Consider the following 23,661-nt stretch of genomic DNA (forward strand, 5'->3'; position numbering starts at 1 on the left):
GGGATAACACAAACTACGAGCCTAGTTGCGAGTCGAGGGTGAACTTGTAACTGAGACAAGTATATAAAACTATGATGCGAGTTGCGAGTTGAGGGTGGACTTGCAATTGAGATGAAAAACAAAACATATCCAAGTTGCGAATCGAGGGTGGACTTGCAACCGGGAAAACAAAAAACTATGGGCCCAGTTTCAAGTTGAGGGTGGACTTGCAACTTGGCAACAAAAAGCTATGATCCCAGTTGCGAGTCGAGGATGGACTTGTAATTAAGACAACTACGAAACAATGACCCAGTTGTGAGTCAAGGGTCGACTTGCAACTGGAATGAAACAAACTACGGTCCCAGTTGCGAGTCAGGGGTGGACTTGGAACTGAGATGAAAAACAAAACACATGCCTAGTAGTGAGTCGAGGGTGGGCTTGCAAGTGGGAGAACGACTATCAGCACAATTTCAAGTCGAAGGTGGACTTGCAATTGGGACAACTACGAAACTATGAGCCCAGTTGCGAGTCAAGGGTAGACTTGCAACTAGGATGAAACAAACTAGAGTTCCAGTTGCGAGTCAATGTTGGAGTTGCAACTGGGATGAAAGACAAAACACGTGCCCAGTTGTGAGTCAAGGGTGAGCCTGCAATTGAGATAAAACAAATTAGGGGTGGACTTGTGAGTTGAAGGTGGACTTATAACTTAGAGAACTATTTAAAACTATGATATGAGTTGCGAGTTGAGGGTGGACATGCAATTGAGATAAAAAACAAACTGCGTCCTAGTTGCGAGTCGAGGGTGGACTTGCAAATGGGACAACAGCAAACTATCGGGCCAGTTGCGAGTCGAGGATGGACTCGCATTTGGGGCAACAACAAACTATGATTCCAATTGCGAGTCAAGGATAGACTTGCAATTAAGACAACTACAAAACAACGAGCCCAGTTGCGAGTCAAGGATCGACTTGCAACTAGGATGAAACAAACTACGGGCCCAATTGTAGGTCAAGGGTAGACCTGCAACCGGGATGAAAAACTAAACACATGCCAAGTTACGAGTCAAGGATGAACATGCAACTAGGTTGAAACAAACTATGGGTCTAGTTGTGAGTCGATGGTATACTTGCAACTGGGACAACTACACAAAATTATGATACGAGTTGCGAGTCGAGGGTGGACTTGCAACTGAGATAACTACACAAAACTACGATACTAGTTGTGAGTCGCGAGGGTGAACTTGCAACTAACACAACTACGAAACTACGAGCCTAGTTGCGAGTTTAGGGTGGACTTGTGATTGGGATGAAAAACAAACCGCATGCCTAGTTGTGAGTCAAGGATGGGTTTGCAACTGAAATGAAACAAATTACGGGCCTAAATGCGAGTCAAGAGTGAATTTGTAACTGGGACAACTACGCAAAACTAAAAAGAAAAGAGGAAACTAAAAAAAGCAAAATAAAAAAACTGAACCATAGCTCAACGGAAAGAGACTGAGAGCAACGATTCATGTTACTCTATAAAAAAATTGAACCCGCACCCACCACATAGAGTGAGAAAAGTTGCTGCCCCCGCAAACTGAAAATTGACACAACCCCGACAACAAATGCGAGTCGCGAAACGCCTCCAACGCGCGACATCACATAACCGGCGAACAATGGATGGAAGCCGTGAAACGGGTCGAAAACATGACAAAGATCAAAGCACTGCATGAAAATTTCAGCAACAAAAATTGTACATTTGAAAGTTTAGATGGACGGCAATGCTAATCTCGTCCCAATGAGTCACAACCTATGGAGGATCGTATACTCACACTTACGCAAACATGGAAGACAATGAGAAAAACGACCACCAATACGACATGAAAAACCGGCCTGGCAACGCAAACACAAGCACGACCCAAGGTACATGCATGTGAACAAAACATTTTTGCACGAAACATACATGTTTGATCAAGTGGTGAACAACTTAGTTGTAAAATCATCTAGATGCGAATTAGCAAATCCGAAAGAAAAAATATATGAAAATAACGATATTTAAAACAAAAGTAAAAAACAAAAACAAACAAAAAATACGTGTGACATTTTCATTTTTTTCTTCAATTTTCACCTCTTGTGGTAAGATAACAAATAAGGGAAAAATTAAAATAGAAAAAATACAACTAATAGTGTGCTGCAGGGTGTGTTTGCACGAATTACAACCCATGCATGCAGCTACACATACGTGCAAAATCGGTCACATCCCCAAAACGATGTGAAAAAAAATAGACGTTTAATGAAGTCCCATGGGCCTATACGTGAAACAAGCTAGTACAGATGCAGTCCACGCAAGAACAACAACGAGAAAAAAACCGCACTGTGCTGAGAGAAGAGAACAAATCTTAAAAGGGCTTTCATCCTATGATGATAGAGTTAGATATGATGTAACTATTTCACATCTAGCAAAAGACAACAACAAGCGACATAGCCTGCCTCTTCCACTTCTACAATGCAAACCAGATAAAAAGTGGCCACAAGAGCGCAAGCAAAAATAAAAGTCCAACAAAAAAACAGACATGCACCACGAACGGGTCAACAAAAAGTGGACATAACAGAACAAGAGACACCGAAATACATAAGCCGATGATGCGAGATCAAGAATTTGCATGAAAATTACACCAATATGATCTCAACAGAAAACAACTTAGCAAGAAGCCCTTAACAAAAGCCTTGATTATTCTCTCTTATTAGTACAACGGTCATGCAACCAACAAAGAAAAAAAAAAGCCCAAAGAGTCACATCACATGCAGCAGACATGGGCTATCTTCTCAAAAGAAAAAGAAAAAGCAGACATGGGGATAGCACGCAGCGACAAGAGATCAAGACGTTTACACAATTTTTTCAGCAATTAGATCATGTGGTGGAGAACTTGGAAAGGAACTTAGATGTGAGATACTATTTCACGTCTAGATGTGAAATAGCAAACCTGCAAAGAATAATGCTTCCATGCCACTTAGTATGTTGGGCAGCACAAAAATGCATCCACAATAATAATTATTTTCTTACATTTATTCTGCAAAAATATATTTTCTTTAATTTGTTTGTTGGAAGAAAATCACAACTTACAAGAAAAATTGGATAATAAAAGAATATTTGCCATGATTTCCGGAATGCAATTTTTATCTAACGGCCAAGTGTACCAGTCTACCAAGCTGATACTCACTTTCAAAGTTAGGAAGCAATCAATTAGGAAGCAAAGGGATTTGTTTCCTAATTAAAGCTAGCGGACATGTTCAGCGGAAGCAATTACATGAGCAATCAATTAACGACCCAAACCAACAAATCATGTGTGGGCCATACTAGTATATCTGATGGCTACTATGCTTCTAATCCAACGGTGTTTCAGTAGTCTGATGAAAGGCAAGGGATCAGTAGTCTGATCCCTAGCGCTGCCCGTAAATAAAGAGTACAAAGCACTAACACAACCTAAAAGGTAAACGAAACTGCCCCACACACAATAATTGTGCCTAATATTTGCACGATGAGTAAACCCAGCGGCCGGTGCCCTTTTCAATCATACGCATGCCCGGCTGGATTTAATCATCATGTGTGAATCGAGTGAACCTTGTCGTGCGCCATAGCATGACTCAAAGGTAAAAGGATTACACGACCCCAACTCAAAGCCGCTGCACCGACAGAGAACACGCCATGGATCTTATGTGGCGCTAAAATTTCATGATAGATCAAATCCCGATTACGACTGAAGAGGGACGTTGATGTTCCAAACATTGGGTCACGCTTTACTAGTTTTATTATTGGACCATTATCCATATCGCTGAAGATAGCCTGAGCTATCCTCACTTATAGACTTTGAAGTTTGCTTTCCTATGTGAAATATTAAGTCTATTCTAGACAACGTGAAAAATCTGTTCAATTCATGATTGGAAGAAGAAATGACAACGCGAGTTCAATCTTTTCAGTTTATCTTTATTGCTAAATACCAACACGATCCAGCCATGAAGCAGAAATAAACAAATGTATGTATCCAAAAACGCTGAACATGAAGCAAAAATCAACAAATGTATGTACCCGAAAAACGCTATCTGACGTTAACACCTAGTGTGACGACGAGGAACCAAAACCTTCTAAGGAACGGCGTACGATGTAGCGTCTAGACGTACTACGCCACAACGAGTGCGCACCACACCGGTGATCAGTTGGCAGCACCGTCCTTGGGCAGCGTACACATCCACGCCGGCGGCAACATCCCTGTCTGCTCGTGCACTGTCGACACAAGCGGCGGGAGCATCTTGTACACCCCGGCCACCTGCTGCAGCGCGCTGCCGGCAGCAGCCTCTCCGCCTGCTTCACCACCGTTACTCCAGATGCTGATCTTGGGCTGCATGCCGTTGACTGCTCCGGCGTTGATGCGAGCCATCTCCGTGTACATGCCGGAGTCGATCATGAGGTAGTCTCTGAGAGCGTGGTAGTTGCCGCCGAGCGCCTGGAGCATGGACGCCACGTACTCTGTCTTGGCCTTGCCCACCAGAGCCACCGACTCCGCCTCCTTCTGCTTGGCGTAGAGCTTGGCGTCCTCGGCCATCTTCTGCTCGAAGAACTTGGCGTCGGCCTGCGCCTTGCGCGCCTCCGCCGTCCTCATCTGCTCGAACAGGGCCGCCTCAGCTGCCTTCTGCCTGCTGTACAACAGCGCGTTTGAGTCTTGAACCTACAATACAAGCATGCATGAGAACATAGTACTATATGAGATCGGTCATCTATGAGAATATTTGAGCACATGTATGGTATGGAAGTATGGAACTATGGATAATACCTGGGTGTCGTACTGCACGGTGGCCTTGCTGAGCTGTTCGGCCTTGAGCTTCTCAGTCTGGCGCATGGCGTTCTTAATCTCGACCTCCATCTGGAGCTCGGCCTCGCGGATGGCCACGGCCTTGGCCGCCTCAACCTCGGCCACCTTGGCCTGCTTGTCCCACCCGGCCTTCTTCATGGCCAGCTCGGCCTTGGCCGCGGCGATGTCCGCCTCCCTTGCGTTCTCGAACACCTGCACCTCGGCCTTCACCTTGGCCTCCTCCTTGAGCCCCTGTCCCATCTGCCGCACCGACAGCACCTTGGTCTCGGCGTCCACCTTGGCGGCGTTCTGCCGGGTCAGCCCCTCCCTCTCCTTGGCGCCCACCTCGCCCTTCATACGGGCCTCCGCCACGTCCACCTTGGCCTGGTTCGCGGCGTCCTGCTGCGTCTTCTGGCCGAGGTAGGAGAAGTACTCGTGCCCCGGCACGTCCACCAGCTGCTTCACGTTGGCGTTGTAGATGAAGAGCCCGAACTGCTTGAGCTCCAGCTGTACCCTGTCGAACACCTTCTCCTTGAAGGTCTTGGTCCCCTTGAAGATCTCCTCCATGGTGAGCTCGGCGGCGAGCACGCGGGTCTCGCCCTCGATGACCCCCTTGACGAGGTCATGGACGTGGCTGGTGTTGTGATGCAGCGGGGCGATGAGCTTGGCGTAGAGCAGGAGCTGCGCCTGGAGCTCCTCCTTGTCCGCCGCCTCGTCGCCGATGGCGCTGATCTTGGGGCCGATGGTGAAGACGGCGGGGAGGATGAAGGGCAGCTTCTCGGCGCTCATGGCGTGTACCTCGAACTCGTAGTTGACGGGCGAGATGCAGAACTTCTTGCATTGCTGCCCGACGAACACCCACGCCTTCTTCGCGAGCTTGACGTCGTCGATGCCCCAGCCGGTGATGGCCAGGTACTCCGACGCGTCGGCGACATGAAAACTCGCCATGTTCTATCTCCTCGGCCGGCGGATCTGTAGCGAGCTAGTCAATCGATTCTGTCTCCTCGATCGGCGGATCTCTAGCGAGCTAGCTAGTCAATCGATCGACCTATGACGAGAGAGAACAACCTTCCAAAAAGAGACAATCTGTGGCCCGTATATATATAACCGGGACGGGAACGGGAAGGCTGTTGCCTTGTGCTGGTTATAGAGTCCGCTCTACAGCGAACCTGGAAACCAGGAACCGAACGACTGGGACATCGTGTTTTCGTGTAAACCAGGGACTATACCAGACTCCATTAAGATTTGAACCATGTTCGCTCAGTAGCAGGCCGAAGCCCCCATATTGGTGCGATTGTTAAAAGGGTTTCGCCTTGGACTTCGCCATCTAAGTTTTTTTTTTTCTTTCCCTATCAGAATTTTAAATTTTGATCGACTAGCTTATTTTTCCGAAAGATTTTTTTTTCGTTTTCTACCACCACGGATTTTGGCCCTTTTCTCATTTTTTTCCTTTTTGTGTTTTCGTTTTTTCGTTTTTCTTTTTTTCATTTTTTCATTTTATTTCTTATTCATTTTTACTTTCCTAATAAAAAATGTGTGATTTTTTTCAATTTCTTGGAATTTAATCAATCGTGGACTTCTAGAATTTTTTTTATTTTTTCGATTTTTGATTTTCTCTATTAATTTATTTTTCAAATGTGTGAACATTTTTTTGATTTCGGGAACTTTTTTAATTTCCCGAAAATTTCAAAAATTCTGTGATTTGTGTTTCCAAATTTAAAACCTTCTTTTAATTTTTGTGAACTCTTTTTCTAAAGTTTGTGAATTTTTTTCAAATAACAATTTTTTAAAACGCATGATTTTTTTCAAATCAATGGACTATCTTTTGAATCCACAGTTATTTTTTCAAATCTGCAATTTCATGTCAAAATCCATGAAATTTCCTAGAATTCATATTTTATCAAAATCCATGAACTTTTTAAAAAAATTGACGTTCTTTCATGCACATGATTTAAAAAAATATGAACTATTGCAAAATTCATGATGTTTTCTTAAATTCATGATTTTTTTCAAAATTTTGAACTTTCACATATACACGTTTTTTTATATTTATGGACTGTTTTCAACCCCATGCATTTAAAAATGATTTGTTTTCAAATTTACAATTTTGGTCAAATTATTTTTCAAAAGTAAACTGGTCGACGGTCAACTGTCCACGATTCACTTGTCAATATGACTGATGTAGCTAGGCCGGCTCCGCATGCGCGCGTGGGCCCCAGTTGGCCTAACCGACGCTTATGGCATTGGCTAGGAGCTCTCCATACCTGGCGCTTAAGCGCCAGACAGTAGGTTAACCATAGTGAGTGCCCACGCTCACTTTCTATGAGCTGCCCATATAAGCTTTATGATTTTGGAAAGGTTCTAGATGCTTCCAGTATGTCTTTTTGTTTTCTCCTTGTTTTGTGTGCTTTACCAGTTTTCGTCTTTTGCTCTATTTCATTTTTATTGCTTCCATTTTTATAATACTAAAATATTTTTAACATTGGTGAATAGTCTTAAAATTCTTAAAAAAACAAAATTGCCAACTTCTTAAAAATTCATGTTTTTTTAGAATACAAACAATCTAATTTCGCCATTTTTTTTACAGTTAGCCGCTTTTTAGACAACAAAGCAACAGGTGGGGCGTACTGCGATCCAGCCAGCAAATCCTATTGGACACATTATGCGTGAAATAGGCGCCCTTTCGTGCAGGTAGCAAGAGAAGCGGTCGAGGTGGGCTGGCCCATTTTACTTGCATACAGATGTGGATATCTATAAGGTGAGCCTTACAGAATAAGGTTTGTATACGAAAGTACTCATGTGATCTCGAGCTCCAGTGATTCTGAATGAACAGTAAAATTCAAAAAAATCTAAATTATTTTGGCATGAATAATTGATGTTTTGTCTACAAAAATGCAAATTTTCATAATGAAATTACATTTGTGGAGGTGTGGGCAAAAAACAAAATTGATGTTCCAAAGTCTTCCAAAAACACTGCTTTGGAACATCAATTTTGCTTTTTTCACACCTCCACAAATGTAATTTCAACATGAAAATTTGCATGCGTATCAAAACATCAATGTTTCTTGCCAGGAAAATTCAGATTTTTTGAATTCTTTGTAGATATAACTATTCATCTGGGATCACTGAAGCACGGGATCACATACTCCACGTCCTTCCATATATGGGGTTAACCAGTTTTATGAAGCTTCTTGAAGGTTTCGGTCAGTCCTTTTCTGTTTCCATTTTTTATTTTTCGGTTTTTTTTCATAAATTTTGAAACATATTTGCAATTTGCGAAAAAATATCAAAAAAATGTGTTTTTAGTTTCTTTTCAATATTTCAAAATATTTTTCACTAAATGTTCAGTTTTTTCATAAATAATCATGATTTAAAAATGCTCTCAAATGTAATTTTTTCTATTTATTCAGAAAAAATAACATATTGTTTTTTAGAAACTCAAACACAATATTCGCCTTTTCAAAAAAAAACTAAAAACTCAATTGTTTTTTAAAAAAAGTATTCCCCATATTAAAGAAATGTTTGCCTTTTAAAAATAGTGTTCCATATTTTAGAAAATGTTCGTATTTTTTAAAATAAATGTTCATACAAACATTTTTTAAAAATGTTCTCAAACTTCCAAAAAAAATCATTTTTTGAAAAAACAATAGAGACGAAATGGAAAAAGCCAACCCCCCCCCCCCCCCCCCCCCCCCCCCCCCCACACACACACACAGAGTACAACGCACTCTATACGGCCCGTAGCATACACGGAGCTGCTACAGTGTGCATCGGTTGGTTGGCCCGGTCGAGGGAGCACTTTGGCATTGTAAGCATCGAATAGGTGCTCCCGATCGTGCCAGCGAGCATCTGAGCTAAAGGCTCCAGCCTCAAGCGCCAGGGCTATCCATGACGCATAAAGGGTTGTATTGGAGATCTGTTGGTTCTGGTCCAAATGGAAAGAAATCATACATTTTGCCATTAATGTCTATTATATAAGTACATAAATTCGACTAAAAAGATTGAGTATATAAATTTCCTGAGACAAAATTGAAGTACATAAAAACCAAGTAGTACCACATACTGACCCGTCAGTCGAACCAGGCGAACCAACGATCGGACCGGTGAACTGCTTGATCCGTTTATTCGCCAACCCAGTTTTTTAAACAATGCCACATCGACGTCAGATTTAAAACACATGGACTGGTGGTGTGGTGTCATAAAGGTTGCGGCAGGTGGTGCGCTCGTACCACGCATCATCTTCTCATCCAGAGGTTGTTGCACGCGTTTAGTTGATTGGGCTTGGTCTCCCAGCGTCATATATTCCATATTTGGCTTGATTTATCTTCTAAATTGGCCCATTCTTGCAACGGAAAAGAAAACAAGAGGATTTCCGATCTTTCACTTTTATTAGCCACTAAATATCATATTGAAGTGATATCCCAGAAATCTGTGATTAGGGTTTAAACAAGTGTAGAAATGAGTGAAAAATACATTGATCGATCTCCCTAAGCTTAAACCTTGATCTTCCTAGAGTAAGAAACAAAAATCATAAGAAACTCAGTTGCTTCAACCGAAATAACAAGAAGTTTTGTTTACTTACGACCGGTATGCCTAGATAGCGCACTGTTTCCTTCAGCTGAAAACTTAGCATAGTTATAACAACAATAATGGTTATTATACAAGTTTGTTAGGCCAAGATAATTAGAACAAAAAATTTCACTAACTTAGACAAAGTAACCAGATAGAAATTATTCTACTTTGTCTAGCTAACACTTACTTGCAGGGAACACTTAGGAAGAACAGAAAACATCATTTACAGGAGTGGAAGTTATGTAAAAGGTAGCAAGGTGCTAGAGTAACTCACTAATACCACAAGTATCACCTCATCAAGGATTAATAGTACTCCTTCCATTATTGTTAGCTGGAACGTCCTCTCCCTTGCCAAACTAAGGAAAAGGGCACGGGTGTTGTCCTGCTCGACGGGCATCACCGCGCATTGATTTGACCGACGGGTGGCTCACTCGCGAGGGGAATGACATTGTGGCGTATAGACCCATTTGGGGGAGGCCGTAGTAGTTTTCAACAGACGACTACATAAAAGTTAAGCTGGCATACTTGGATACTCTCATGTGCGCATGTTATTCTCATTGTCATTTACCCTTCTATTATTTTCATTTTTCTACATTAAGATGGTTGTTATGTTGTGCACACTGTAGTTACACAGATACATAGGGCATCTCCAACATCGTCCCCCAGATCAGACTCACTATCCATCCCCGAACACATCCATGGACACGAATACGGGACCCAGCAATCCAACCTCATGCCCGAAACGTTCGCCCTATGTCTGGCCCCATCCGGATACATTGAAGTGCAAATGTTGATCAATAGCAATTTAATGAGGAAAAAAGTGCATACATATGTGATCTTCACAACAAAAAAGGGTGGTTGTTCATATGTTTTTACATGCGCCCAAGCACAAATGTTTCAGACCATGCAGAATAATGTCAATTTTGGCCTCCCAAAATAATGCAAAATAATGTATTCTTCATCTTGCATTCCAAAGTGCAATTCTTTCTACAATATCTTTTGAGGTGGTGTTATGTCATTTTGACAGTTTCATTCATGTTTCATGATTCACATGTTGTCAGGAATGAGATATTTTAAATCCATCAATCTCTTCATTGGAGTTATCTTGGGTTATATTTCACCTAAAGCTTTCTCCAAGGATTGTTGCTATTTATGGTGCTTATAAATGACCCAAGTTCTTCATTTATCCTCCGGTGAAATAAGTTTTTCGTCTCCTTGTTCATATCAATCCAATCTATTGTTTCCGCTAGTGACAGAATTTCACCTCATAGTTTTGAGAAGTTTTTCCATAAGTCCACTACAAGCTTATTCTTTTCGTTGTTGGTTTTCCAACAACTCCGTTCAATCCTACGAACATAGTTTTGAGAAGTTTTTCCATAAGTCCACCACAAGCTTATTCTTTTCGTTGTTGGTTTTCCAACAATTCCGTTCAATCCTACTTCGTAAGGATGCCCTTTAAAATTCATTTATGGTAGGAGATGTTGGTTTCATTCTTCGTTCTATTCACTCCAACTATCTAACTATCATGCATTGTTTCCGGAGGCTTTGTGATGTTGCTCTCTTCACCCATCTCCTCGTTTTGTAAAGATCGTGTTCTTTTCTTGCTTATCCATCTAACCGGAGTGTCGTGTTTTCATTCGAGCTCTCTCATCTTATCAAGTTTTGCCTCCTTCCTCAACCAGAGTGCGGTCTGAAATCTTTCTTACCCCTTGTGCCATTTTTCAATAGTTCCGGAGGCAGTGTGTTATTGATTTCATCAAGTATCATCCCATCTTCGCAAGTTCATGTTAATTCCTTCCATTTTCAGTCGGAGTGCTGTCCAAATTATATCATTCTTAATCCTACTCTATCTTGTTTTAACCGGAGTGGCTTCAAAATCTATCTTGTCCCCTAAGCTCTTGGTTCTCATCATGTTCTTTGTTCTTCTCTGCTAACGCAGTGTTTGCAATCTCGTTCACCTCCATTGTATTCTTTCTTTCGATTTGTTCAACCTCTCAAGGTTTGTGGGTTTCACTCGTTTGTCAAAGAAGCAACTTTGTTTTACCTATTCCTCCCCCGTTTTCCCTCCGGTGCCATCCTAGATCTCGGGACGAGATCCTCTTGTAGTGGTGGAGTGTTGTAACGCCCCAAGACCGACGCTCCAGACGCCTTCCTTGTTTTTCATTGTTGTCGTGTGATTTAGTTGTTTGTTGCATTCATCATCGCATCATCCGCATTGCATCCGCATGTTTTCATAAAACTCGTGGTCCGTTCGTAGTTGCCGCTTCTTCATCGCCTCCGTTGACCTTTCTCAGTCCAGCCGTTCTTTTGTGGTCCGGCCGTTTGGCCCTTTCTGCACAGTGCACTGACCCCCTCGTGTGCGTGTCCGAAACTTCCCCGAACCCGACCCGGATTGTGTTACCGGTGGGTCCGGATCATCTCCTAACATCTATAAAACATCTCTGTTTTCTTATTTGATTCCCTAGCCTATTTTTCTCGACCGTCCGATCTAATCGTAGGGTCACCCTCTAACCCACCTACCTATTTAAACAGTCCAACCCTAAAATCTAGGGACATGTCCCATCGATCCCTCTCGGCCGCCGCCACTGTGTTCCTCGGGATCTCATCCCGATCCAATCCACCAACCAGCGCTCCCCCATGTCCCTCCTCGATCCCCATCACTCACAGCCACCAACAAATCCATCCAGTCACCAGGACGCTCGTCGGCGCAAGCTCCTCCCGTGCCCTTCCTGAGCCGAGCTCCATCTTCCACGCCCTCGTCCGCGAGCACCTGAGGGCCTGCCTCCTCGTTGCCTCGCCCCTCCTCGAGACCCACCTCCGTCCCGAGCACCCGCAGATGCTCCCGAGCTGGCCGGTCTCCGTCTTCCCGTTCGTGCGAGACGACGAGATGCCCAGGTCACGCCGTCGTTCCCGCGCCACCCTCTTTTCCTCCCTTCTCCCCTGTTTTCTTTTCCCTCGCTCATCGTTCTGTTTTTCTCTCTCCGATCAGGAGGAAGCCGCAGCTCCATTGGTGCCTCTGCCTTTGACCAACGCCGTCGTGCCCCGAGCCCTCGTCGGCGAGCTACCGTACCAGCAGCAGGTCCGGGCTGCCCCATGCCTCCTCTTCCTTCCGTCTCCCCGTCTCCCTTTTCTTCTCCCAAGTCTCTTCCTCTCTGAAACTGCCGCGCCACCATTTTTTCTTCAGGTACTAGCTCCGCCGTCCGCGACCTCTTCTCCGGCAAGATCTGCTCTGTCGCTGCTGCACCGCGTCGCCTCCTCACCGCCCCATGCGCTCCGGTGAGCCCTGCCGCCGCTTCCCTCTCCCTTCGTGCCGCGCTCGTTCTCCTTCTCTCACCTGTCTGTCGCTTGTGTCTCTCTGTTCGAGCAGGACCACCGCCGCCGCCATGGATGGCTGTGCCCCGCGCCCGAGCTCCGTTGGCCCCCGCCGTTGCCCGGAACCGAGGCCGGACGACTCGATCCGCCCGTTCCGTCCGGTTCCCGCCGACCCCGTCGCCAGGGCCCCCTGCCGTCGTCTTCTCCATTGCCATGCTCCTGCTGCTGCTTCCGTTTCTTCAGAAACGAGAGCAGCAGCGGCTCGCCCGGTTTAGTCCCGAGCGTTGACCGCGCCTCCAGGCCCAGCGCGCCCCTTCGCGGCCTGCCTTGGCCTCCTCACCGACTGGGCCTAGCCCATGGTGAGCAACCAGCAGCTCCCCTCCAGCCCAGTTTGCCTTAGATCTGGCCCGTGATGCTTTTTTCCCTGCCAGGACGTTTTTTTCTAATTTCCAGAAAACTGTTGTTTTTCAAAAAACCTCTAGTGTTCATGCATCTAATAGCTAATTAATCATGCATCATATGTAAATAATTTATATATGAAAAGTGCTTAGAAATCCATCTAGTTTCATAATATCCAACCTTCATCCATGTTACAAATGTTTAAACTTGTTGTTTGTTTAATTTTGCATAAATAGCATGTTTAAATGATTTATTTCATAACTAAATAACCGTAGCTCCAAATTTAATAAACTTTATATGTAAATGGGGTGGAAAAATGCATAGATTAACTTGGAAGCATTACTTTGCATGTTTAACAACTCTAAAATATGGTTTAGGGCAGAGCAGTACCAAATTCATAATATGGACATGAGGATTTTCCGGAATTGTTGTTTGTTGTTCCGGCCTCATTTAAACTTGCCTAAATAGTTAGTTTACTTATACTTCACTCCTTGCCATGTTTAATGACATTGAATATTGTTGGGTACATAAACGAGAGCGAACTAAATAACTTGAATGTGGTGTTTCATCAATATGCAAGTCGTTGCATATTGAGCTCCACTTAATTTGTAGTGTTGTTTGTGCACTTTGCCATGCCATGCCTCATTAAATCGGACATGCATCATACTTGATTGTGCATCATGCCATGTTCATGTGATGGTTGTTTACCATGTTGTTTGCTTCTTTCCGGTGTTGCTCTTCGGGTTAGTTCCGATAACGTCGCGTTTGTGAGGATTCGTTCGACTTCATCCGTTGGTCTTCTTCATGGACTCGTTCTTCTTCCTTGCGGGATATAAGGCAAGATGACCATACCCTCGAAATCACTTCTATCTTTGCTTGTTAGTTGTTCGCTCTATTGCTATGCTGCGCTACCTACCACTTGCTATATCATGACTCCCATATTGCCATGTCAATCCTCTAACCATCCTTTCCTAGCAAACCGTTGTTTGGCTAAGTTACCGCTTTTGCTCAGCCCTTCTTATAGCGTTGCTAGTTGCAGGTGAAGTTGAAGTTGGCTCCATGTTGGAACATGGATATTTTGGGATATCACAATATCTCTTATTTATTTAATGCATCTAAATATTTGGTAAAGGGTGGAAGGCTCGGCCTTATGCCTGGTGTTTTGTTCCACTCTTGCCGCCCTAGTTTCCGTCATACCGGTGTTATGTTCCTTGATTTTGCGTTCCTTACACGGTTGGGTGATTTATGGGACCCCCTTGACAGTTCAGTTTGAATAAAACTCCTCCAGCAAGGCCCAACCTTGGTTTTACATTTGCCTACCTAAGCCTTTTTCCCTTGGGTTTTCGCGAGCCTGAGGGTCATCTTTATTTTAACCCCCGGGCCAGTGCTCCTCCGAGTGTTGGTCCAAACTAGAGCACCGTGCGGGACCGTCCCTTGGCAACTTGGGTTACGTTGGTACCTGTACGCTTAGCTTATCCGGTGTACCCTGAGAACGAGATATGTGCAGCTCCTATCGGGATTTGTTGGCACAGCGGGTGGTCTTGCTGGTCTTGTTTTACCATTGTCGAAATGTCTTGTAAACCGGGATTCTGAGACTGATCGGGTCTTCCCGGGAGAAGGAATATCCTTCGTTGACCGTGAGAGCTTATAATGGGCTAAGTTGGGACACCCCTGCAGGGTATTATCTTTCGAAAGCCATGCCCGCGGTTATGTGGCAGATGGGAATTTGTTAATGTCCGGTTGTAGAGAACTTGACACTTGACTTAATAAAAATACATCAACCGTGTGTGTAGCCGTGATGGTCTCTTTTCGGCGGAGTCCGGGAAGTGAACATGGTCTGGGTTTTGTATGAACGTAAGTAGTTTCAGGATCACTTCTTGATCACTTCTAGCTTCTTGACCGATGCGTTGCTTCTCTTCTCGCTCTCATTTGCGTATGTTAGCCACCATATATGCTTAGTGCTTGCTGCAGCTCCACCTCATTACCCCATCCTTCCTATAACCTTAAATAGTCTTGATCTCGCGGGTGTGAGATTGCTGAGTCCTCGTGACTCACAGATTCTACCAAAACAGTTGCAGGTGCCGACGATACCAGTGCAGGCGACGCAACTGAGCTCAAGTGGGAGTTCGACGAGGAACTTGGTCGTTACTATGTGTCGTTTCCTGATGATCAGTAGTGGAGCCCAGTTGGGACGATCGGGGATCTAGCATTTGGGGTTATCTTCTTTTCATTTGGATTTGACCGTAGTCGGTCTATGTGTGTACTTTGGATGATGTATGAATTTATTTATGTATTGTGTGAAGTGGCGATTGTAAGCCAACTCTCTTTATCCCATTCTTGTTCATTACATGGGATTGTGTGAAGATGACCCTTCTTGCGACAAAACCTACAATGCGGTTATGCCTCTAAGTCGTGCCCCGACACGTGGGAGATATAGCCGCATCGTGGGCGTTACAAATGACATTGTGGCGTATAGACCCATTTGGGGGAGGCCGTAGTAGTTTTCAACAGACGACTACATAAAAGTTAAGCTGGCATACTTGGATACTCTCATGTGCGCATGTTATTCTCATTGTCATTTACCCTTCTATTATTTTCATTTTTCTACATTAAGATGGTTGTTATGTTGTGCACACTGTAGTTACACAGATACATAGGGCATCTCCAACATCGTCCCCCAGATCAGACTCACTATCCATCCCCGAACACATCCATGGACACGAATACGGGACCCAGCAATCCAACCTCATGCCCGAAACGTTCGCCCTATGTCTGGCCCCATCCGGATACATTTGAAGTGCAAATGTTGATCAATAGCAATTTAATGAGGAAAAAAGTGCATACATATGTGATCTTCACAACAAAAAAGGGTGGTTGTTCATATGTTTTTACATGCGCCCGAGCACAAATGTTTCAGACCATGCAAAATAATGTCAATTTTGGCCTCCCAAACTAGCCATTCGTGCCTCCTCCCTCTTACTCCACCGCCGGCTCGTCCATAGCGTCTGCCTCCCCCATCTCTACCGCCAAGTGCTTCAACATCCTTGCATGGACGGCTTGCACGGTCTTCGGCGCATTGGAATCCAACTCATCCATTTTAATGGTCAATATTTTGGTTTCCTCTTGAGCGGCCACGAGCTCAATCCTCCTCTCTTCAAGCTTGGCCTTATTCTCTTCGAGCCTGGTCTTCTTCTCTTCGAGGTTGATCTTTTTCTCTGTCGTCGCTAGGTAGATGTCAAATCTCTCCGACTTCTTTTCCGCCTTGACTCATTTCTCTTGATAGTCCTTGAGCTTATCTGTCATCTTCATAGTCCTTGAGCTTATCTGTCATCTTGGTTGTCTCCCCTTCTCACTTCTCCTTCTCCCCCACATACTCCCCTGGATCCCCCTTTTGACATTCTTGGCCAGCTCTCATTTTGTTGGGTCGATTGGATCACCATCTTCGCCTTCATTGCTGATGTTGGTGGTCTTCAAAGTATGGGCAATGGATAGGAGCCACTTGGGTTGCCTAGTGAACCTCAACCAAGAATGCATGAGGATGAAGTTCTTCTCCACTCAAGTACAACATAACTGTAGGGGGGCTAGCAAAAGAGAACACGGTAACAAGTTGCATATTCGTCCAAATTACCAACACATAGAGCATATCTGTCAAATGATCATGGACTATGAGATATGTGCACCACTCGGCGATCGGTTTATGAGTTGTATTGAGATGGCAGCAATACTTCCTCACGGATTCTTGGATAGTGTACCATGGATGGGTGAGCGACTTTGGCGTACGATCTCGGATCACTATATGTAGCTTGGAACAAAGCTCTTCACTAGCCAAGTTATGGCAACTTCCTCCATCTATGATGACTTGGATGGATCTTCCTTTAATTCCTGCTTTGGTATGTGTCGGTGTCAAAACCAGCAGATCTCGGGTAGGGGTTCCCGAACTGTGCATCTAAGGATCGAAGGTAACAGGAGGCGGGGGACACGATGTTTACCTAGGTTCGGGCCCTCTTAACGGAGGTAATACCCTACTTCCTGCTTGATTGACTTTGATGAGTATTGGAGTTACAAGAGTTGATCTACCTCGAGATCGTAATGGCTAAACCCTAGATGTCTAGCCTGTATGATTATGATCGCCCTACAGACTAAACCCTCCGGTTTATATAGACACTGGAAGGGGCTAGGGCTGTACAAGGTCGGTTTACAGAAGAAGGAAACTACACATCCGGACGTCCAACTTGCCATCCACGCAAAGGAGAGTCCCATCTGGACACGGGGGAAGGTCCTCGATCTTGTATATTCACGGCCCATCAATCCGACCCATATCACATAGCCCGGATGCCCGATGACCCCCTAGTCCAGGACTCCCTCAGTAGCCCCCGAACCAGGCTTCAATGACGATGTATCCGGCACGTAGATTGTCTTCGGCATTGCAAGGCGGGTTCCTCCTCCGAATATTCCAAAGCAATTTGAACAAAAGAACTGTATTCGGCGCAGTATCCGGCTTTTATATATTCGGTTCTGCCAGGTGGGCCCTCCATGATACTCTGGACAGCTTCGGCTTCACATTAAATATCATATCCTTCGACTTCTGTGTGACCATCGCCTCGACTTCCACGTGTCACACGAATACGAAGGGTCCAAGTGTTTTTACAGATAACACCCCGATGATGTAGGGAAGGCGTCTATTTAAGGAGATTGGATCTCAGATACCATTCCAAACCAGGCGAAAATCCTTAGAGCTGGCCATAGAGAACCACGCAAACATGGCTGGCGCTCCCAGTTCTTCCTCACGCCCTCACGGCCCTCAAAAAGGTGACTGGGAGAGCTGCTCAGTCTCCCACTATCGGATTTCAGGTTCCGGCAAAACCCTTAAGGTTCGAACTCTGGGGTGCGCACGAAGATCTCTCCCTCCCCCTAGCTCACTCTCTCACCACGATCTCAAAGCTTAGCTCGTCGAACTCGAAGAACAGGGGACACAAGAGTTTATACTGGTTCGGGCCACCGATGTGGTGTAATACTCTACTCCAGTGTGGTGTGGTGGATTGCCTTGTAGTCCGAGGATGAACAAGTACAAGGGAAGAACAACCTCCTGAGGACAGGTGTTCTTGAGCTTGGTGAGCTTGTGTGTGTGAGGGTGGAAAGGATCTGATCCAAAGTTCGTCCCCTTGCTAAGGTGGTGGCTAGTCCTATTTATAGAGGCCCCGGTCCTCTTCCCAAATGTTAGGCGGGAAGGGATCCCACAACGGCCAATTTGAAGGGGGACAACTAGCACAAGCTATGTTGACAAAAGGTGGTCTTCGCCTCCCAAAGGCTCTGGTAGTGACGCCGTCGTGGGCTCCGTGTTGACCTCCGTCCTGCCGTCCTGCTGGTCTTGGTCTCGTTGCACCGATATGGAAACCTTTGCCTGATGCCTCGGGACTCTTTGCCTGTGCCTGCTCCTTTAGCACCAAAGAGGAAACTAGTACTCTGCGTCCACTGGCGCCCGCCTGGCCTTGATCGTCATGGCTTGCGTCACGGGAACCTCAAGAGGTGCCCCTCTCCTTGATCTCTCTTCTCCTCGCAAGCCATCCTAGTGAGGCCGCCCCTGAGGAGGTCTTGTGTCGTCCGCCTCGCGAGGCTTGGCCTGTTGGAGATATGCCCTAGAGGCAATCATGCATGATGATATTTCTTATGTGTTTATGAATAAAGATAGTCCTTGGACATTATCAATGATGTGTATCAGCAAGTACGTGACTTGTTTGTGGGACTATGCATTGTATGATGACTGTCCTAAAACGTCCCTAGTCGAAAGGGCTGTGTGGACGCGCAGCCGACTAGACTAGCATATGACACGGTCGATGGCTTGGTCTCACTAGCCATGGGGCATTGGATGCTAACCGGATAATATGGACTTGGAAAGGTCTGGTCGGATTCGACGTAGTCGGATCCGCGTCGAGATAAGGTCCGAGTCGGATAGACCCAACTATGAGACGCAGCGATATGTCATCTGTGAGTCTCTAGTACAACATACGTTCTATGTCCTAAGACCTAAGCTGATGCATGTACTCGGGATGGTGACAGACTTGCTTTGGGCTGACCAAACGCTACTCCATAACTGGGTAGTTACAAAGGTAGGTTTCGGGTTTGTCTAGACCCATGCTGCGAGACGTGTTCGAGTAAGATGGGATTTGCCCCTTCGATCAGGGGAGATATACTCTGGGCCCCTCGTGTGATCCGACCAAGATAAGCATGGCCATGCGATTAGGATTATGAGGTAATCCGGTTTGTGGTCGGCATCACTGGAACAAGAAAGAGGTCAGGCTAGCACAAGGATGACAATCTCGCCTTGAGCCCAACAACATATATCATGAGGCAAAGGGAACAGAAGTGTGACATGTTATACAGGTTTGCCTAACCAACTTCATAGTCGTTTTGGTGTTCGGCATGCCTTGCTAGAGGCCGCTACCAACTGTGCAGTTCGGAGGTGATCTGAACTGTGACCAAGCCGGCTTGAACCTAAGGGGTCGCGCGCTTAAGGGAAGGAACCTACGAGGTCGGATCTGAGTACACTGGTCGGATGTGATCCGAGCTGTATTCGGATTGTGGCCGAGTAAACTTGTGGGCTTTAGGGTCCATGCGAGGCCCAAGTGTTGAGCTCGCGACAGACGCCTATATAAAGTGGAGGTGCGGCACACTCATGCAGTTGATCGCTTCGGCGCCGTCACTAGGGTCTGCATATGTTGCGAATAGACACCTCCACTCGTCGCTGACTGTGTGATCGGACCTAGTAGTCCGCCGCACGGTGTTCCTCCTGCACGCGCGGATACCATTAGAGGCACCTAAATTTTTTACCTTTTTTAGTAGCTTTTCAATGGCTTCTCTTGCCTTACCAGGAATGAGTGGTTTTGTCGCAGAATTAGTAGTATTTTTTGGACTAATTACTAGTCCAAAATTTCTGTCCGACGACCGGCTGTTCAAGGGAGATCGGACGAGGAGGAGACGATCCACGTGAACGTGCTGCCCCAACTCTTCTTCCGCTGCACGACACTGCGCGTCTAGTGGTAACGAACTGTGATCCATCTCCCGTAGCATGTTCTTGGTTGTTCTGCGCGTAGGAAAATTTTAATTTGCAGTCGACGCACCCTACCATAGAACCCAACTGTGGTATCAGAGCCTCTGCTATAGGATTTGGATTCAGATCGTATGCATATTAATATGTGGAGGCGGTAGATGAGATCTGTTGTCGTTGATAATATCGGCTATGTGCACGGTTGATGAGATCAACTGCACAGGGGGAATGATGTGGCTATGTTTTCTGATGATCGGAGTCGATGAGGTCGTGACACAACCTACCCCTACCGGTTGGTATCCACCATCGGGGTTAACAGTGAAATGTAAATCCGAATCGGAATCGCGATGATCGATAAGATCGGTCAGATCGGAAATTTCGGCGTGATCGGAGTTCAGATGTGATATGCGATTTCTGAAAATTCGGCGGGACCGCCGTGTGCGTAGCGCCTTTTATTTCGTACCCGACACTCGAACCGATAGAATGCGATTCTATGCATAACTTTATTTTGCAGGGTTTGATGTGAATAGTATGGCTCATATGTATGTGATGCATGTGTGTAAATTATACATGGCCTGCGTGTCATGTTTGTCAGCCGGCAGGAGCCAAAGTGTTGTCATTATATTGTATAACGACCTGCGTGTTGACTTGTGATTCTCTGTAAAATTCATTACTAGTTGTAGTAGTTGGATTATAGAGATCAGGTTGGTGGCTTGGCGTCCCGACGTGACAAACAAGATGGAGTTCCTAGATGGTCATCGGAGTCAGAGCCGACCTGTAAGAACATCCATGAAGGAGCCATACTATTTCAGAATATATGTTTATTTGTGATTGTTATGCTTCTTTGTTTCTATGCATGTTAAATTGGTAGAAAGATCCCTCATGAATATCAAGTGAATTGCCATCCCCGATGTTGCACCTTCGCACATCAAGTATGTCTAGTAGTGGGCTCATAAAATTGGGGTGCTGCTAGGTGTCCTTGAACTGAAGTGTTCGTGTCGGACACAGACATGCACTGCATCAGGTTAACTTGACAAGGCTATCAAAACGGTTTTGGGCCTTGTGGAAAAGGAGGTTGGGAGCCGGGGTATAAGATACCTACCCGACCGACAGGAGTCGTATAGAGATACGATTAGCAAGGAGTTGCTTACCGGATAGGCATGTTGTCTAGCAGTGATGCTAAAGCTCACTAGTCGCATGTGCTAGTCGGATCCTGAATCACTGAGAGTTTGCGGAGGGATGCCAACTTCAGTGGGAGTATTTCTGTTTAAGGCTAGAATTACTCTACATAAACACATTTCTTAGTGATTGCATATTTTTCTGTTGTAGATCAATGGCACCACCTGCTCAACCCAACTTTGCATTGAAATCAATTCTGGAAAAGGATAAAATGAATGGAACAAACTTTACCACCTGGTATAGAAATATGAGAATTGTTCTCAAAGCTTGATAAAAAGGAACATGTTCTAGAGGATCCACTTCAAGAGGAACCTGCCAATAATGCTAATACCACAACTAAGAATGCCTACCAGAAACTCGTTGATGAATCAACGAAGATCAGCTGTCTAATGCTGGCTTGTATGGAGCCCGATTTGCAACAACATTTAGAAAATGTTGAGGCTTACGATATGATCGAGAGTCTCAAGAGCATGTTTCAGACATAGGCTAGGACCGAAAGGTTCAACGTCCGGCGATCCTTGATGGATTGCATGCTAAAGGAAGGTGATCCACTGAGCCCACATGTGATCAAGATGATCGGATATGTGCAAGCTTTGGATAGGTTGGGCTTCCCGCTCTTGGATGAGCTGGCTACTGATGCAGTTCTGGGTTCTCTTCCACCCAGCTATGGGACGTTCATCTCGAACTATCATATGCATGGCATGGATAAGAAGCTCACTGAATTGCATGGGATGCTTAAGGTGGCAGAGCAGGATATTAAGAAAGGCATGCATCAAGTGTTGATGGTGCAGAAATCGGCTAAGTTCAAGAAGAGTTGGTCCAAGAAGAAGGCTAAGGCAAAGGGCACGGAGACGGTAACCTCCGCCGCTGCGCCGAAGTCTGGACCGGACTCGAAGACCATTTGCTATCATTGCAAGGAGACCGGTCACTCGAAGAGGAACTGTAGCAAGTGGCTTGCAGAGCATGGCAAGAAGGCCGGAAATGCTTCTTCAGGCAAAGGTACACTTGTTGCATATATTATAGACATTTACCTTGCTGACATACCTAGTAGCTCTTGGGTATTTGATACCGGATCGGTTGTTCATATTTGCAACTCAATGCAGGGGCTGATAAGAACTAGGCATGTGGCACAAGGGGAGATTGACATCAGGGTCGGCAACAAAGCGAGAGTTGCTGCATTGGAGGTCGACACGATGCAGCTCCAGCTTCCTTCTGGATTTATTTTGGAATTGAATAATTGTTATTACATTCCTGCACTTAGTCGAAACATTATTTCTGCCTCATGCTTGATGAATCAGGGTTATGAATTCAATTTAAAGGACAATGGTTGTTCGTTTTATTTGAATGGTATGTTCCACGGCTATGCACCCATTGTTGATGGGTTATTTTGTAACGCCCACGATGCGGCTATATCTCCCACGTGTCGAGGCACGACTTAGAGGCATAACCACATTGTGGTTTTGTCGCAAGAAGGGTCATCTTCACACAATCCCATGTAATGAACAAGAATGGGATAACGAGAGTTGGCTTACAATCGCCACTTCACATAATACATAAATATAATCCATACATCATCCAAAATACACACATAGACTGACTACGGTCAAAATCCATATGAAAATAAGATAACCCCAAATGCTAGATCCTCGATCGTCCCAACTGGGCTCCACTACTGATCATCAGGAAAAGAAACATAGTAACGATCACGTTCCTCGTCGAACTCCCACTTGAGGTCGATTTCGTCATCTACATTGGCATCGTCGACACCTGCAACTGTGTTGGTAGAATCTGTGAGTCACGAGGACTCAGCAATCTCACACCCGCGAGATCAAGACTATTTAAGCTTATAGGAAAGGATGGTGTAATGAGGTGGAACTGCAGCAGGCACTAAGCATATATGGTGGCTAGCATACGCAACAGAGATCGAGAAGAGAAGCAGCGGAACGGTCGTCAACTACTAATGACCAAGAAGTGATCCTGAACTCCTACTTACGTCAAACAGAACTCAAACCGTGTTCACTTCCCGGACTCTGCCGAGAAGAGACCATCACGGCTACACACGCGGTTGATGTATTTTAATTAAGTCAAGTGACAAGTTCTCTACAACCGGACATTAACAAATTCCCATCTGCCTCATAACCGCGAGCACGGCTTTCGAAAGATAATACCCTACAGGGGTGTCCCAACTTAGCCCATCATAAGCTCTCACGGTCAACGAAGGATAAACCTTCTCCCGGAAAGACCCGATCAGTCTCGGAATCCCGGTTTACAAGACATTTCGACAATGGTAAAACAAGACCAGCAAAGCCGCCCGAATGTGCCGACAAATCCCGATAGGAGCTGCACA

At 45.3% G+C, this 23,661-nt stretch overlaps 1 protein-coding gene and 1 long non-coding RNA gene across 2 annotated transcripts; one reads left to right on the forward strand and one right to left on the reverse strand.

Moving 5' to 3' along the window:
- Positions 1-3,995: 3,995 nt before the first annotated feature.
- LOC109758226 (flotillin-like protein 2) lies at positions 3,996-5,816 on the reverse strand. The gene is made up of 2 exons (XM_020317073.4): positions 4,790-5,816; positions 3,996-4,684 (listed from the first exon to the last, which is right to left on the reverse strand). Exons 1-2 carry the CDS (start codon positions 5,753-5,755, stop codon positions 4,172-4,174), a joined length of 1,479 nt encoding a protein of 492 aa, XP_020172662.1. The 5' UTR covers positions 5,756-5,816; the 3' UTR covers positions 3,996-4,171.
- A 6,127-nt stretch (positions 5,817-11,943) lies between these two features.
- On the forward strand, positions 11,944-22,696 carry LOC120964028 (uncharacterized). Its single transcript, XR_012182963.1, has 4 exons — positions 11,944-12,655; positions 12,747-13,050; positions 13,839-22,313; positions 22,418-22,696. It is a non-coding gene; the product is annotated as an uncharacterized lncRNA (long non-coding RNA).
- The last annotated feature ends 965 nt before the right edge of the window (positions 22,697-23,661 follow it).

This window comes from Aegilops tauschii, chromosome 5 (genome assembly GCF_002575655.3).
Source record: "Aegilops tauschii subsp. strangulata cultivar AL8/78 chromosome 5, Aet v6.0, whole genome shotgun sequence".
NCBI classification, from domain to species: Eukaryota; Viridiplantae; Streptophyta; class Magnoliopsida; order Poales; family Poaceae; genus Aegilops; species Aegilops tauschii.